Below are 16,413 nucleotides of genomic sequence, written 5' to 3'. Positions count from 1 at the left end.
GGCTAGTGGACTCTCTTTGATGGAGAAGAGGTGGTGAACACTCCCAAGCTTGTCACACTCACATCTGTTTCGAATGTAAATGGCCTAGACCGAGCTGTTCACTGAAAGCCACTGGGAGCTGGGCTGATGAAGGCTCAACCTCTTTATCAGTGAGAAATTTACAAATTGGGATAAAGACAAGACTGGATCCATCATTTTCAAGGAGCTTTTTTCCTAGACCTCACCCATTTTCCTAATCCAGTCAGCATATTTCCTAATCCACCTTTTACCTTCTTTCCTTCTTACAATTACCCTTTTTATGAATGCATGTATTTGATTATATATTTATCTTTATTGCTTCCTTATTATATACCAATTCCACTCTTTAAAATATGCCCCAGGCAAAGGATATTTAGATATCTTTTTTGGCTGACTCAGCTCCGAGTTTGACGGCCTATGGAAAATCAGGTATGCAGGCGCCACGCCCCATGCTTAACATGTTAGCCATTCACTCAACTCCCAGGTAAATTCGATTTCAGAGCCAATAGGTTTTTTTGTAGTTCTAGATAACTCTCAAATTTGAGAATGTGCTTTGTAAATTAACATGTCCACAATAAGTGGTAAAAGGGCAGTGAACTAAGGAATTAAGGGAATTCCCAGTCTTTTCACTCACCTTCAAATAATACATGGGCCGGGTCTCATAGGTCATTCCTAGGAAATGCATTGTTGCCACTCCCTTGTACTTCTCACTTATCTGGATCATCCACTGATAGATCTGAAACAGCCAGGGAGGACTGTGGATATCCATAAGAAAATCGTTTGCTTGCCTCTAATTAAGATAACTGCTTCTCTCATTAAGATACTGAACTCTGGACTATTTGCTCTACATTACGACTGTGTGCTAAACAAACTACAAGACTAAACCAATGAGCTCCGCTGATTTCTGTAAAGACCGACTCTGCCACCCAAGCTCAGAGCCCCCTATGGAACTTTACAAGTAAGTTATTGAGCATTAATAATCCACTGCAAACACTTCAGAAACATCATATCCTTCAAATGGCCACACACCTCTAGACTTCCATGTGACACCCAATCGTGCCAGCAGTTTCAAGTCAGGCTGATTTGGGGGGATCCTTTTGGATCCCAGCAATATCCTTTGCTAATGCCCATGGATCTAAGATTAGAGAAGAGTTGGATATGCCCTTCACAGAACATGCCAATAAAAGTTTCTAAATCAATCCCAAACTGATCATTTTGATTCATTTGAGGAGACCTGAATGGATGTTGAATTAATTCAAAGTCTTACACCATGCTTGGAAAGGAAGGGTTTTATACCTTCACCTGTAAGTCAATAATGTGGGGTTCTGTAATGGTGAATGGACCGAGGGAATTCATAAACATAAGATATATTAAGATAGTCATCAACACATGACAAGATAGTCCTCTACCCAGTTTCTTTATAGTTGAAATATCTCTACAATAACATTATGGTAAATAACCATAATTAATTTGGGATAATAAATATTCTATTTGAAAATTTTAGTATCTCAATTGACATTCATATTAACATGGAATATCTGTAGATAAAATGCATTATTATAACAGTAATAATATGTCAGTGGAGTATTTTCAGTCCAGTTCTGTCAAATGAAGAGAATGACAAATTCTCACATGGGTATCGTGCGTGCTTCTTGATGCGCTGAGTCAGATGAAGGTGCCGTAAGCCCTGCAGTGTTAACTACAGCAATTATTTATCTGTTGTTTAATCAGAACTAGTGTAGTGTATTCCATCTACTCTCACAGAAAAGCTGCAAGATCAGTACTGATTTCCTGTTTCACAGGTGAGGAAACAGAAGACCAAAGAGGTTAGGTGTCTTGGTCAAGGTCACAGAGCACGTGGTCAAGCCAGGTATGACCTACCTTCCATACCAGAGCACGAGCTTTCCATGAGCCTTCCTGGACCTTGTTCAAATTTTTAGAATCTTTAGTACTTGGGGGTGATTGTTACAGAAGAATGTGTAAATTCATTCTTGAATTCTTTAAAAAAAAATTCTGGAAAATATTAATATACTCCCAAATGCTGAGAGAATAAACGGCAAAGCCATTTGGAAGGCAACTTGTGCATTTATATAAAAATTTAGATGTGCTTATCCTTTAACCCAAAAACTCTATGTTTAGAAATTTGTATTTCAAAAAAAGCTTCGCATAAAGTCACACACACGTACCTCACAAATATGCATATATAGTAGCTAATTTTTTACTGTATCCAGTTTCAAAAATAACCAAACTCATCTTAGTAGTGATATGAGTATTTCTTTAAAAGAAATTTTCCCCTCTTAAGAACTACTGCCTGCATCCTTCGCATCCTACAAGAAATGCCACATTTTCAGCTAAATGTGATTGAATCACAAGGCTTCTCCACTGCATGTCCCACCCCCATGTACACATTGGTCTTGCCTGCTTAAACTGGCTGACAACCTGACAAACAAGAATAAGGATTAATTTTAGTCCATGCTCACAGGAGTGAAACTGGCTAGAGGGTTCTTTTCCTTTCTGTTGTTGATTTGCCTTTTTATTTTATATGGCAGGATTTATAGCTTCTATGGTGGTGATCAAAAGATGATTTTCTGCAAGCCCCTGAACTCAGTGCACAGGCAAATCTCAACTTCATATTTTGAGACTCTCTAACCTATGGATATTAATAGTGAACCATTCCTTGCCCATCCTAAAGTAGGCTGTGGCCAACACCACACTCCATGTGCCCTTGCTCACCTCCTCCATGGGGTGATAGCTGGTATAGGAATAGGTGTCCAGGCTCCTCCACGGTCTCACTGTCTCTCCCACAACCTCTCGTCTGGGTTGTGCTGGGGATCTGCAGAAGAAAGTCAGACTCAAAGCAGTGAAGAAACTAGAATACCATGAGGATTGGAAAGCTGATGAAAAAGGTGGTAGAAAGCACTGTGAATAGGATTTGGAGGAGAAAAGTCAGTGTTAGAGTCTTCTCGCTGTGACTTACTGACTGTGAGACCTGGGGCAACAACTGAGTCCCTCCAAACCGTAGTTTCTTCATCGGCGAAGTGAGGTGAGGACAGCGATTCCAATCTTGCAAGGAAGCTGGGTAATTCAGTAAGATGTTGTAGTTAAACACGCTTTTAAATTTGTATAAGAAATAATAGCTAAGATTTATTGAACTGAAATGTATTACAAGACACTCAAGCAATTTAAATCTCATTTACTTCTCTTGAAAACTCTGAGATAGGTACTCTTACTACCCCCATGTCAGAGAGGAAGAAATTAAGCCACAGGGAAAGTGTTATTGGGATTGACAATAACAGACAATAACGGACAGCCTGATTGAAGAGCCTGCAATATTTTAAAAATTATTTCTAAAAACATTATTGAAGCATGGTTAACACACAGTGTTTTATCAGTTACAGATGTTAAATATAGATTCAACAATGCTACACATTACTCAGTAATGAGAAGTGCACTCTCAATCCCCTTTATCTATTTTACCCATCCCGCCTTTCACCTTCCGTCTGGCAACCATCACTTTTTTTTTGTATTTGAGTCTGTGTTTGTGTTTGTCTCTTTTTTGTTGTTGTTGTTGTTCATTTGGTTTGCTTCTTAAATTCTACATATGAGTGAAATCACATGGTATTTATCTTTCTCTGTCTGATTTATTTCATGTAACATTATACCCTCTAGGTCCATTCATGTTGCAAATGGCAAGATCTCTTTCTTTTTTATGGCTGAGTAATATTATACACACACACACACACACAGACAATATGCCATATATATATATATATATACACATATAAAATGTTCCCACACACACACAACCTCTTCCACTATTAATATACCACACAACAGTGGAACATTTATTAGATTCAATGAACCTACATTGACAGACACATCTTTATTGCCCAAAGTCCGTGGTTTACATTAGGGTTCACTCTTGGTGTTGCACATTCAATGTGTTTAAACAAATGTATAAAGATATGCACCCACCATTGCAGTATCAGAGCACAGTCTCAGTGTCCTAAAAACCCTCTGTGCTCTGCCTGTTCATCCCTCCCCCCCGCCAACCACTGGCAACCACTGATATTTTTACTGTCTCCATTGTTTTGCGCTTTCCAGACTGTCACCTAGCTGGAATCATACAGTGAATAGCCTTTCAGATTGGCTTCTTTCCTTAGTAAATGCGTTTAACTTCTCTCCATGTCTTTTCACGTCTTAATAACTCATTTCTTCTTAGAGTTGTAGAAGAGTTCATCATCTGGAAGTACCACAGTCATTTATCCATTCTCTCACTAAAGGGCATCTTTCTTTTTTTTTAATGATTTTTTAATGATATTTTATTATATTATGTACCATACAGTACATCCCCAGTTTCTGATGTAAAGTTCGATGATTCATTAGTTGCGTATAACACCCAGTGCACCATGCAATTCGTGCCCTCCTTACTACCCATCACCAGCCTATCCCATTCCCCCACCCCCCTCCCCTCTGAAGCCCTCAGTTTGTTTCTCATAGTCCTTAGTCTCTCNGTCTCATGTTTCATTCCCCCCTTCTGATTACCCCCCCTTTCTTTATTCCTTTCTTCCCCTACCGATCATCCTAGTTCTTATGTTCCATAGATGAGAGAAATCATATGATAATTGTCTTTCTCTGCTTGACTTATTTCACTTAGCATTATCTCCTCCAGTGCCGTCCATGTTGCAGCAAATGTTGAGAATTCGTTCTTTCTGATAGCTGAGTAATATTCCATTGTATATATGGACCACAGCTTCTTAATCCAGTCATCTGTTGAAGGGCATCTCGGCTCCTTCCATGATTTGGCTATTGTGGACAATGCAGCTATGAACATTGGGGTGCATATGGCCCTTCTCTTTACTACGTCTGTATCTTTGGGGTAAACACCCAGTAGTGCAATGGCTGGGTCATAGGGTAGTTCAATTTTTAACTTTTTAAGGGACCTCCACACTGTTTTCCAGAGTGGCTGTACCAACTTGCATTCCCACCAACAATGTAGGAGGGATCCCCTTTCTCCACATCCTCTCCAACAATTGTTGTTTCTTGCCTTGTCTATCTTTGCCATTCTAACTGGCGTAAGGTGGTATCTCAGTGTGGTTTTGATTTGAATTTCCCTGATGGCTAATGATTTTGAACATTTTTTCATGTGTCTGTTAGCCATTTGTATGTCTTCATTGGAAAAGTGTCTGTTCATATCTTCTGCCCGTTTTTTGATTTGTTTATTTGTTTCTCATGTATTGAGTTTGAGAAGTTCTTTGTAGATCTTGGATTGACAGAGCACTGGCAAGACTTATCCAAAAGAAAAGAGAAAGGACCCAAATTAATAAAATTATGAATGAAAAAGGAGAGGTCATGACCAACACCAATGAAATTGGAAGGATTATTGGAAACTTTTATCAACAGCTATATGCCAATAAATTAAGCAATCTGGAAGAGATGGAGGCCTTCCTGGAAACCTATAAACTACCAAGACTGAAACAGGAAGAAATTGATTTTTTAATTAATGTAGGCATACTTGCCATTGGTATATCTTTGCTAGTGAGGTGCATGTTGACATCTTTTTGTAGGCATACTTGCCATTGGTATATCTTTGCTAGTGAGGTGCATGTTGACATCTTTTTGTAGGCATACTTGCCATTGGTATATCTTTGCTGGTGAGGTGCATGTTGACTCATTTTTGACTCAAGTTGTTCATTTTCTTATTATTGAATTTTAAGAGTTATTTTAAACAACAGTCCTTCATCAGGTGCATCTTTTGCAAATATTTTCTCCCAGTTTTTGGCTTGTCTTCTCATTCTCTTGACATCATCTTTTGCAGAGTGGATGTTCTCAATTTTAATGAAATCCAAGCTATTAATTATTTCATTCATGGATTGTGTTTGTGGTGTTGTATTTAAAAAGGCATTGCCATATCCAAGGTCATCTAGGTTTTCTCCTATATTATTTTCTAGGAGTTTTTTAGTTTTGAATTTTACATTTAGGTCTATAATCTAATTTGAGTTAATTTCTATGAACTGTGTAAGGTCTGTGTCTAGATTCACTTTTTTTTTTTTTTTTACATGTGGATGTCCAGTTGTTCCTGTACCATTTGTTGAAAAGGCTATTTTGCTCTATTGTGTTATCTTTGTTCTTTTGTCAAAAATCAATTAATTATATTCATGTGGGTCTATTTCTAGGCACTCTATTCTGTTCCATTGATCTATTTTTCTCTTCTTTCATCAATAACACATTGTCTTAATTACTGTAGCTTTACAATAAGTCTTGAAGTCAGGTAGTGTCAGTCCTCCAACTTTGTTTTTCTTCAATATTGTGTTGGCTATTCTGAGTCATTTGCCTTTCCATATAAACTTCAGAACCAGTTTGTTAATATCCACAAAATAACTTCCTGGGATTCTGATTGGGATTGCAATGAATCTATAGAACAAATTGGGAAGAATTGACCTTTTGACAATATTGAGCCTTCCTATCTATTTATATGGAACATCTCTCCATTTATTTAGTTCTCCTTTGACATCTTTCATTAGAGTTTTATAACTTTTCTCTTACAGATCTTGTACGTATTTTCTTAGACTTATACCTAAGTATTTTGTTTTGGGGGTGATAATATAAATGGTAATATGTTTTTAATTTAAAATTTCTCTTGCTCATTGTTAGTATATAGAAAAACAATTGACTTTTGTACATTAACCTTGTGTCCTACAACCTTGCTATAATTACTTATTAATTCCAGGAGTTTTTTGGTCAATTCTTTCAGATTTTCTACGTAGATGGTCATGTCATCAGTGAACACAGACAGTTTTATTTCTTCCTTCCCAATCTGTACACCTTCTATCTCCATTACTTGTCAGATGGTATTAGCTAAAGCTTCCAGTGCAATGTTCAAAAGCAGTTGTGAGAGTGGACATCCTTGCCTTGTTTCTGATCTTAGCAGGAATGTTTCTAGTTTTTCACCATTAAGTATGATGTTAACTGTAGAATATTTTGTAGCTGGCTGCTCTTTATGATGTTGGGGAAGTTCCCCTCTATTCCTAATTTACTGAGTTTTTACTAGAAATGGGTGTTGGGGTTTGTCAAATGCTTTTGTTGTATCCATTAATTCCGTATCATGTGATTTTTTAAATTTTTTTCCTATTGATGTGATGGATTACATGAGTTGATTATCAAACATGAAACCAGCTTTGCACACCCGGGATAAATTTCAGTTGGTGGTTGTGGTGTATAATTATTTTTGTGTATTGTTGGATTCAATTTGCTAATATTTTGTTGTGGGTTTTTATATCTATGTTCACGTGACATATTGATCTGTAGTTTTGCTTTGTTTTTTTCTTTTTTTTTTTTTTCTGATTTTGGTATTAGGGTAATGCTCACCTCACAGAATAAGTCAGGAAGTATTCCCTCTGTTTCCATCTTCTGATAGAGTTTGTAGAGAATTAGCATAATTTCTTCTCTAAGTGTTCAGTAGAATTCATCAAAGACCCATCTGGGCATGATGCTTTCTTTTTTGGAAGGTTATTAATTATTAATTCAGTTTCTTTAATAAATCTAGACCTATTCGGATTACTTACTTATTGCTTATCTTTTGACAGTTAAATAAAACTATTTAATTCTTCTTGTCTATTTATTGTTTATCTTTTGACAGTTTATTTATTTATTTATTTATTTATTTATTTATTTAAAGTGGAGGGAAGGGGCAGAGGGAGAGGGAGAGAGAAACCCAAGCAGGCTCTGCACTGAGTATGGAGCCCCGTGCTGGGCTCAATCTCCTGACCCTGAGATAGACCTGAGCCCAAACCAAGAGTTGGATGTTCAAATGACAATGTCACCCAGGCACCCTGACAAAGTTTAATAAAACTATTCAATTCCTCTCCCTCTATGCCAGATATTGTGCCAGCACTTGATAGAATACATTAATGCACATTATATGATTTATTCTCATTGCAACCCTGTGAAGTGTCATCATCCATATTTTATAAATAAGGAAACTGAGGCCAAGAGCAATTAAGTAACTTGCAAACAGTCACAGAGCCAGTAAGTCATACAGCTAGTACCCTCTCTCTAAGCCACACAAATATTTGATAAATGTTTTAGTTCCCTAGCTAAAAGGCTTTATTTAGGCAAGAAACAGGATTATATTTTCATTATGAGCACATATTAGCTGATAATTCATTTACCCAACAAATATGTATGGAGTGATTACTATGTTAATAGCAGTAGGATATGAGCCCTCGGAGAAGCTGGAGTGTGAACTTTTGGATAGTGACCTTGCATTGCAAGGATATGTGTCACAGATTGAATTAGTTAATGTCTCAATGACTTTTACCTATTTTCTCATTTTTCCCCTCTGAACATTTGTGGTATTATATCTGCTCTTTCCCTAAACCTTCATTTCCTTATCTGTAAAATGGGAATAATGATACCTTCCCAAAGGATTCTTATAAAGATTAAATAAATTAATCCATGTTACAGTGAGCACAATTCTGACACCTAGTTAATGCTTAATAAGCGTTAAGACACACTAGTAGTTCAAAACAAAGCAAAGCAAAACACTATTTAGCTGCAATAGTTTTAAAAATAAAAATTGTATGGAGAATAATTTAGCCACCTAACTGGTATTGTCTTCAAACAATACTGAACCACAAAATATTTTGATAGAATTAATTAAAACTCAAGTTCCATTCATAGCTACGCAACTGGATTGACTAAATTTTAATTTTTTAATCTGGTTCATTTAGCACCATATACCATAATTACCCACTGTAATAGAAATCAATTTCCCTACACAATTCTATGATGTTAAACTTGGAACTACATTTATTATTTTTAATTGTTACTAATATTTAAGAGAATAGCTAATATTAATAAGAATTGTTATTCTTGATTTAATAAGTTCTTTACCCTCAAAATTGTAAATGTTTTATTACACTGTTGAATGAATTTTACCTCATTTACCTTGTTCAAATGAAAATCTCACGAGATAGGATTGTCTAAATAATCAGCTAAAATAATGAAAACGAATTTTAGAAGGAGATTAAAAGAAACAAACGTAATTAAAATTATAATAGTTGAGGAGGAATATGTTTCTCCATGTTATTCAGGGATTTGTTTCTAATATTAATCATTCATTTGTTTTTTTGTTAAATAAGCAAGAGTGCTTCATTCAGAGTGAGCAATTCTAATATAAAGTATATATACTGGTGGAAGCAATACGCTGAGGCTGTTTGACAAAGCATATTATCATTTTATAAAGAAAATATGTACAACCTTTGGTGTGTTTAAATTAATAAAAATTCAATCTACACATAAATTTGCAGGAGCACAGTTCATGTCTTTATCAAATAATCAGAAAATATACATATTTTATGATACCAGTTAACCTTTATTGAGCACTATATGGTAGGCAATGATAAAAGCATTTATATTATCCTCTTATTTAACCCATTCAACAACCCTTGGTACTGTGTGCAAAATCAGTAATAGATAATAGTAGTAGAAAAGTAAATTTCTTTCTTACAGACCTTAAAATCTACTTAAGGGAAGAGACATAAATACATGAAAAGCAAAATAACTCAGCCATTAAATAATAAGGCATGAAGTCTGATAAGAAAATTGCCTGATTGACTACAAATTAAATGGTACACTAAGTGTATTGAAGACAAGGGTTGGAGAATTCCTAACTCAAGCATAGTCAGTGATAACAACTAGGGTTGTCCTAGCAATTACACATGCCAGCACTGTTCAAAGAACTTGATATATATATACACTTATTTAACCCTGACAAAAATCCTTAAGGTAAGTTATCCCAGGTCGTTGTTTTGCTCTGAAGATTTTGTTACATAGGCTAAATTATGCTTTTATTATGCCCTAGAGAATCAGCACAAGCTATTTACTAGCCCATTTAAAAAATTGTCTAGCTCTGATTTGGACTACAAAGAAAGCAAAACAAGTATCAGCACTAGAGAACAATTTCAGTGCTTTTTCAGAAAAGAGAAAGGATAAGAAATGAAGCAACTGAGAAGGGTATCATTTCAGCCCTCCCTTCATCCTTCCTCACACTGGCTATCCTGCCTGGCCAGTCCTGCCCAGAAATGAGATCATCAAAGAGGCTTTCACAACACTTTGGGGACAGAGATGGTTCAGCAAATGTCTGGGTCTTTATTTATCATAGTTATCTACTCAATGGGGTAGGAAAGTGAGTACACGCAAAGCAGGGCTGGTCCCAGTGAATTCCTGTTTCACTTGGGCTGGTATTCCCTGACAATTCCACAATATAGAATGGAAGAAATTAAAGGTAACTGGATACCATCAAGAACCAACATTTGGTTTTCCCCCAGCTAATGTCTGCCAAATGTGTAAGTACCTTGTCTCCTAAGCCCAGCATTGAACGACTAGGTCCATGTAACATGCAAAAACAAAACAAAACAAAAAACCCCAAAAAACAAAAAAACTGTACGGGATCTGAGTGAAAACCTCTGATATTAAGAGTGCTTATCATTTTTACATGAGATTAAACACAATACTTAAACCTCAGAAATCCAAATACTTAGTTCAAACAATGTTTAAACTATATACTTAGAAAAGGCAATTTCTTGTTTCTAGGCAATTTCTTGGGTGATGCATAATGCATGTAGAGAGGGAGGGAAAGCTGGCTAATCCCCCAAATTATCACCAGTCTCATCTCACCAATCAAATGAAAAGATTATTGTGTATTCTTTATGAATAAGAATTCATAAAATGTTTAACAGAGAAAATGATCCTTTGGGGTACATTATTAATAAATCCTGTAGATCTAAGATTGTCTAGTGGAGTTTTGACTGGAATGTATAAAAAGGCAAGAATCTAATGAATACTGAGCCAAATTTTGTATTTTCAATACTTAGTAAGGATACAGTTATATGAATATTTCATGACAGTAATGTATTTTCAAACTTTTTTTTCCTTCTTACAAAATTAGCATACACTTATCGTGGAAAATTTAGAAAGTACGGAGAGGAGAAAAACAGAAAAGAGAAGGAAGGAATAATCTTCAATAACCCCACCTCCCTGAGTTGTTGGTATTTTGGCATATTTCTCATCAATCTTTGTGTATTTTTTCTTGAAAACAGTGTAGATTATATCTATATATAATTTTGTATTCACTCCTTTGTATTGCATAATATTCTACCAGAAGCATTTCCTCAAACCAATGAAAACTTTTTATAAACATTATTTTTAATGACTGCATTATATTTGACAGTAGGTATATATTACATAGCATCATTTATTTAAATATTGTCATTTATGCTGGATATTAACTCTATTTCCCCTTTTGGTATTTTGCTATTGTAAATAATTCTGGAGTTAATGACTTTTTGCATAATCTTTGTGCTCAATTCTGATTATTTCCTTGAGCTACATTCCAGGAAGAAGAATTAGTTTGTCAAAGAGGACAAGTATTTTCAAGGCATTTGGTCCATATTGCTAGATCCCAAATGATTCTACAGATTTACACTTTTATTGGGAGTGTGCAGTCAATATAAGTGTCCACCACCCTAAATGCTCAAAAGAAATATTGCAAAGCTTGTAATTTTTGTTAATCATAGACTTTCTAGACTGTTATTACATCATATGTAATGAACGGAGTATCATCAAAAATGTCAGGTAATCCATGTTTTGTATTAGTAAGAGCCATATAAAAGTGGACATTATTTTCTATTAGTAATAATGAAGATGCAAGCAGCCACTAAGGACCAGGACTAGAAGATTTAAGATGTTTTCCTCAAGTGCAGTCTGAAGCTGCACTTGAGTTATCCAATGAAAGCCACCCTAAGTCCCACTGCCTGAGCCACGTCACTTCCATAATGTAACCTGGGTTTGAAAAACACTTTTTTTTCAAATCTTCGTTAAAGAATATTCACAAAATAAAGAATAACTGAAGGAAGGGGGGGGGGAATCACCAACCAAAGATAACAATGACCAATTTTGGTACATATTTTTTCTTTTATTTTTCTAAGTACTTTATTACATTTTCTATTCTGCATCTTGCTTTTAGCATAAAACATGTCTCTTCTCATGTTATTAAAATTTTTTGTAATCATTATTCTAATGGATAAATAATACTCCATTGTGATATATCACATATTAACTTTTATATAACCTACTGTGGGACATTTTGTTATTTCCAAATATTATAATATTTTATATAATATCTATGTTATAAATAAAGCTACATCTCAGTGCATAAAACTCTTTCCATACTTAGTTTATTTTCTCAAAGTAAGTTTCCAGAGGCAGGGATCAATGTGTAAGTTTCATTCAATGTGTGAGTTTTAAGGCTTTTCATATTTTTAAGCGAGGTGATTCTTTTCCCCAATCAAAGCTCTGTGATATATGTAAGTCTTTGTCTCTAATTTATGAATGAAGAATCTCAGAAAGATAAACGCAGTACCTATATGAAACTAAGTAAACTGATGGAAAACATGAGATGGCAATGTCCAAACAGGTTTTGGTGCCGTGGAGATTGTGGGCTCTCTTTATATATCTGAAATCAGACTGTCTATCAAGCTACAAGATAAGCTGAGATTGCACCATTCATCCAGGGCAAAAATCAGAGTGAATTTCTCTGTTCTGGGAGAGGGAGTTTGTTGCAAGATTCTTTTAACCATGAAGCAGAAGAAAAAATACTAACTATAACCACACATGTTTGCTGAGATATACCAAACGAGCAGGGTGAACCATGTGTGAACAAAGGAAAACATACACTTTATATGAAAATTATACCACACACACACACACAGAATTTAACATATATTAAATATTTAGATAAGTTATAATTTATTATGAATAGGAAAGAACACAAACATAAGCAAATAATAAGAGCAGACATAGACTAATAAAATGAGTAATAATCAAGACAAAACACTTAACCTTTTTAGAAATCAACAAAATGCAAAGTGAATCAATTGGGTGTTTTCACACATAGACAGATGCGATTTTTCTAGAGGGCAATTTGGCAATGCATAGCAAGATTCTCACATTTTTCTCAGCTTCCGACCCAGGAATTCCACTTCTTGTAACTTATATTAAAAAATAATCAAAGATTTGCAAAAAAAATTTCATGTGGCTGGATGTTCACCGTGGCATTATTTGTAAAAATGACAAAGTAGAAATCAGCCACATGCCCCATAGGGTAGCAGTGATGGAATATTATTCGTGGATGCAATATGTTTTAAATGTGTTATGAATGTCGTAGGAAAATTTCTATATTACAATTTAACTGAAAATTTCTGGCAATAGTACTGAATACATAACTATCTATCCAAAAATATTAAGAGTAACTATATCTCGGTGAAATTTTAAACACTTTAAACATTTTTTTCAAAAATTAGAATAATCTGATTTACCTATTGTGAAACTGTAAATGAAGGATATAGAATTTTCATTATAATTTCCTTTTCTCAATCACAAAATATGACATATCTGTTGGTATTTATCATATTTTGTGCTGGAAAATGTTGGCTATTTATTCATTTATTCAAAGACTATAACAGTAATGCTGAATGATAAAACTTTATTAGTCGCATCTCATGGTGGTGTGTATGGGTCGGAAGAGGAGAGAATCCAGCTACACTGATCTTGAAAAAAGCTTTCCATTTAGACAATCTAAGTCAAGATAATCAGCCCCTCTTCCCACTTCACACTCACCCATCATATCCCAGCCCCTCAGGAACCAGGATCCCCAAGAGGTAAAGGGTCCCAAGCAGAGGCTTCATTCTTCTGCAGAGAGAACTAGAAAATCCTGGGCTTCTCCTGCAGGTCAATGGATCAAGCATCTCTGAGAACGCATAAAGGCAGAGACATTTACAATCAAGATAAGGTAAGTCAGCCAATGGATGTCTCAGCAGAATTCTAAGTGAACAGTTGTGTTATTAACTCAATCATGTCCTCAAATAGCTTTTTTCTTATACAGTGGAAAGCACTACTATTTGATTTTTCATTTCTCCTTGAAAACCAAATTTATACAAGCTCTTGGCTCCGCTAGATCCAGAAAGAAGTTTCTTCCCAATGTGAAGTCCTCATTTCTAGGAATTCCCATCACCTATGCTTATTTAGGAGCTAATTACTCCTGTGGTCCCTCCCCACAGGTTTCTGGGCATAATGGGTTGTATGTCTTCTGCCCTGGGTGTGGTAGGCATGGTTATTATTAGGATTTCCACTCCCCTCTTAAAGCTGTATTTTGGACCAAGAACCTTCTCTTGTTCTGAGAGATCACACCACCAGCTTCTTAAACAAATCCAGGTCTCTCCAAATCTGAACAGTGAAAACATTTTAAATCCTTTCTCAAGTGGATTTTCTCACACAGCCCTCTCGCATAAAGGACTAGGTCAGATACCCCACCACATTTTCAGGCAAACCCAGATACGCCTGAATCTCAAACATGACTGCTAAAAAGTAAAAGCTCAAGTTAAGAACATTGCTAACAGTCTAACTGAGCAAGGCAAGATTTGGTGCAGAGAAGCAGAGGATTTAAATGGAGTCCTTGGCATTTGGGGGCCCAGTCTAAATCCTTTGCTCTGTATTCATTCATTCATTCATTCACTCATTCATTTATTCATTCACTCATTCATTCTACAAAAATGTTAACAAGTACCCACTATATACCACGCATTAGTACAAAGATGAAAACATACAAAGATGAGTAAGGCAGAGCATCTCTCTGCTTTATGGAACTCAAAATAGAATTAAGAGAACAATAAACAAGTGTACAAACAAATAATACAATTTCAAGTAAAAGGAAATCAAATTAAGGAGATAGGGGGTGATCATGGGCCCAGACTATATTGAGATGGAGAGGCCTTGTCCTGATTTATTTAAGGTGATTTTTGAAGTGAGTTCTAAATGATATGGTTCATGCAAAAGGTTGTAGGAAAAGTGTACTAGGTAAAGGGGCCAGCATGTATAAGGGGCCCAGGGAAGAAATGAACTTGGTCCTATTAAGGAACTGGAAGAAAGCCAGTGTTTGAGTGAAGTGAGATTGAGAGAGTGATGGAAGATGAGGTCAAGGAGATGGGCAAGGCGGAAGATCTTGTAGAGACCATGGGCTATAGTATGGAATATTATTCTAAGAAGTCACTGAAAAGGTTTTGGCTTTATATTTTAAATAATTTGTCTGGCTTCTGCATAGACTGTAGCAAGAGACAGACAGAGTAGAAACAGAAAGGCCAGCTGGGAGGATACAATAGCATGCCAAGGGAGAGATGATGGGGTCTCAGGCTAGCCAGTCATAGTGATACGGTACAACATGGTCACACTGGGAATTTATTTTAGAAGCAAATTTGCTTATGGAATAATTGTGAACTGTGAAGGAATTAGGAAACTCCAGAACAATTCCTAGACTTTGAGGCCACGAAACGGAGGAAAATTGAGGGAGGACAAGATTTGAGGAGAGGAAAACTCAAGAATTGTATTTGGCTTTGATAAGTTTGAGATGCTTATGAGATATCCTGGGGATTTTCAAGTGGGTAACTACCATGGCAGGCTGGAGCTGAGGGAGGTTGGAGTGAGGTGCACAAAGTTGTGACTCCAGCTTATAAAAGATGGTGTTTGAAGCCACATGAGGAGCTCATGTAGGGTGTGAGTACAGATCAAAAAGAACAAAGACTGAGCCTTGGGCTGGTCTAACATTTAGAGGTCTTGGTAGAAGAGAGGAATCCAGCAACGGAAATTGAGAAAGAACAGCCAGTGAAGTAGGTGGAAAACTGCGAGACTGTTGTGTCCTAGAAGCCAAGTGAGAAAAGCATTTTAAGAAAGTGGGAGTTACCAGCTGGGCCAAATGTTGTTCTGAAGTGGAGTCAGATGAGGACTGAGAACTAGCAATCTTATACAGCAGGATAGAGGTTCCTGGAGACCTTGAAAAGAGCAATTTCAGTCAACATGTGGTAGAGACAAAAGCCTGACTGGAGTTGGTTAAAGAACGAAAGCCAAGTAAGAAAGTGGAGGCAGTGAGTGCAGAAAACTCCATCAGCAGAGAACATGGCTCTCCCCATAATAGCGATTTCTTCGTCATGATCTTCCATCATCCCTTTGGGATATCGTTGATTCAGAAATCTTGAATTTGAATTTTGGTGATGTTCAGAATGAGAGGTAAAATGCAACACCATGATACTCTGCCCTCACCCACGTGCTGCTCAGAGCAGAAATCTCAGTCGTCCTAACTCTGAAGCAAAGATTTTAATGGGGCTGTGAGTTACACAGAAGGAGAATGGAACCAAGGAGTTGAGGGTGTTTTGGTTTTTTTTTTCCCATTCTCCTACTATTTAGAATTGGACCAAGATGGACTCAGGGCAAAAAGATGCATGGTAATCCAAATAAAAAGCGAGATTAGACTAGGCTTCCCCCTCCAACAGATATATAATTCCA

General features: G+C 36.2%; 1 protein-coding gene across 3 annotated transcripts in view; it reads right to left on the bottom strand.

Annotated features, from left to right (window-relative positions):
- CPO (carboxypeptidase O) overlaps positions 1–16,413 on the bottom strand; it is a 45,737-nt gene that overhangs the window by 11,359 nt on the left and 17,965 nt on the right. The window contains exons 2-4 of one of the 3 annotated variants that reach the window (XM_034655061.1): positions 13,699–13,828; positions 2,752–2,851; positions 653–754 (exon numbers count right to left, since the gene is read on the bottom strand). In XM_034655061.1, the coding sequence (XP_034510952.1) occupies positions 653–754; positions 2,752–2,851; positions 13,699–13,826 (330 nt within the window). In that variant the 5' untranslated portion in view covers positions 13,827–13,828. Of the gene's footprint in view, positions 1–652; positions 755–2,751; positions 2,852–2,995; positions 3,093–13,698; positions 13,829–16,413 lie in introns of those variants that run through there. The other 2 variants (XM_034655063.1, XM_034655062.1) reach the window with 2 other exon arrangements.

Source organism: Ailuropoda melanoleuca, chromosome 2 (assembly GCF_002007445.2).
Source record: "Ailuropoda melanoleuca isolate Jingjing chromosome 2, ASM200744v2, whole genome shotgun sequence".
Taxonomy (NCBI): Eukaryota; Metazoa; Chordata; class Mammalia; order Carnivora; family Ursidae; genus Ailuropoda; species Ailuropoda melanoleuca.
Note: the sequence above shows the minus strand (reverse complement) of the source record. Positions and strands in the feature narration are given on the sequence as shown.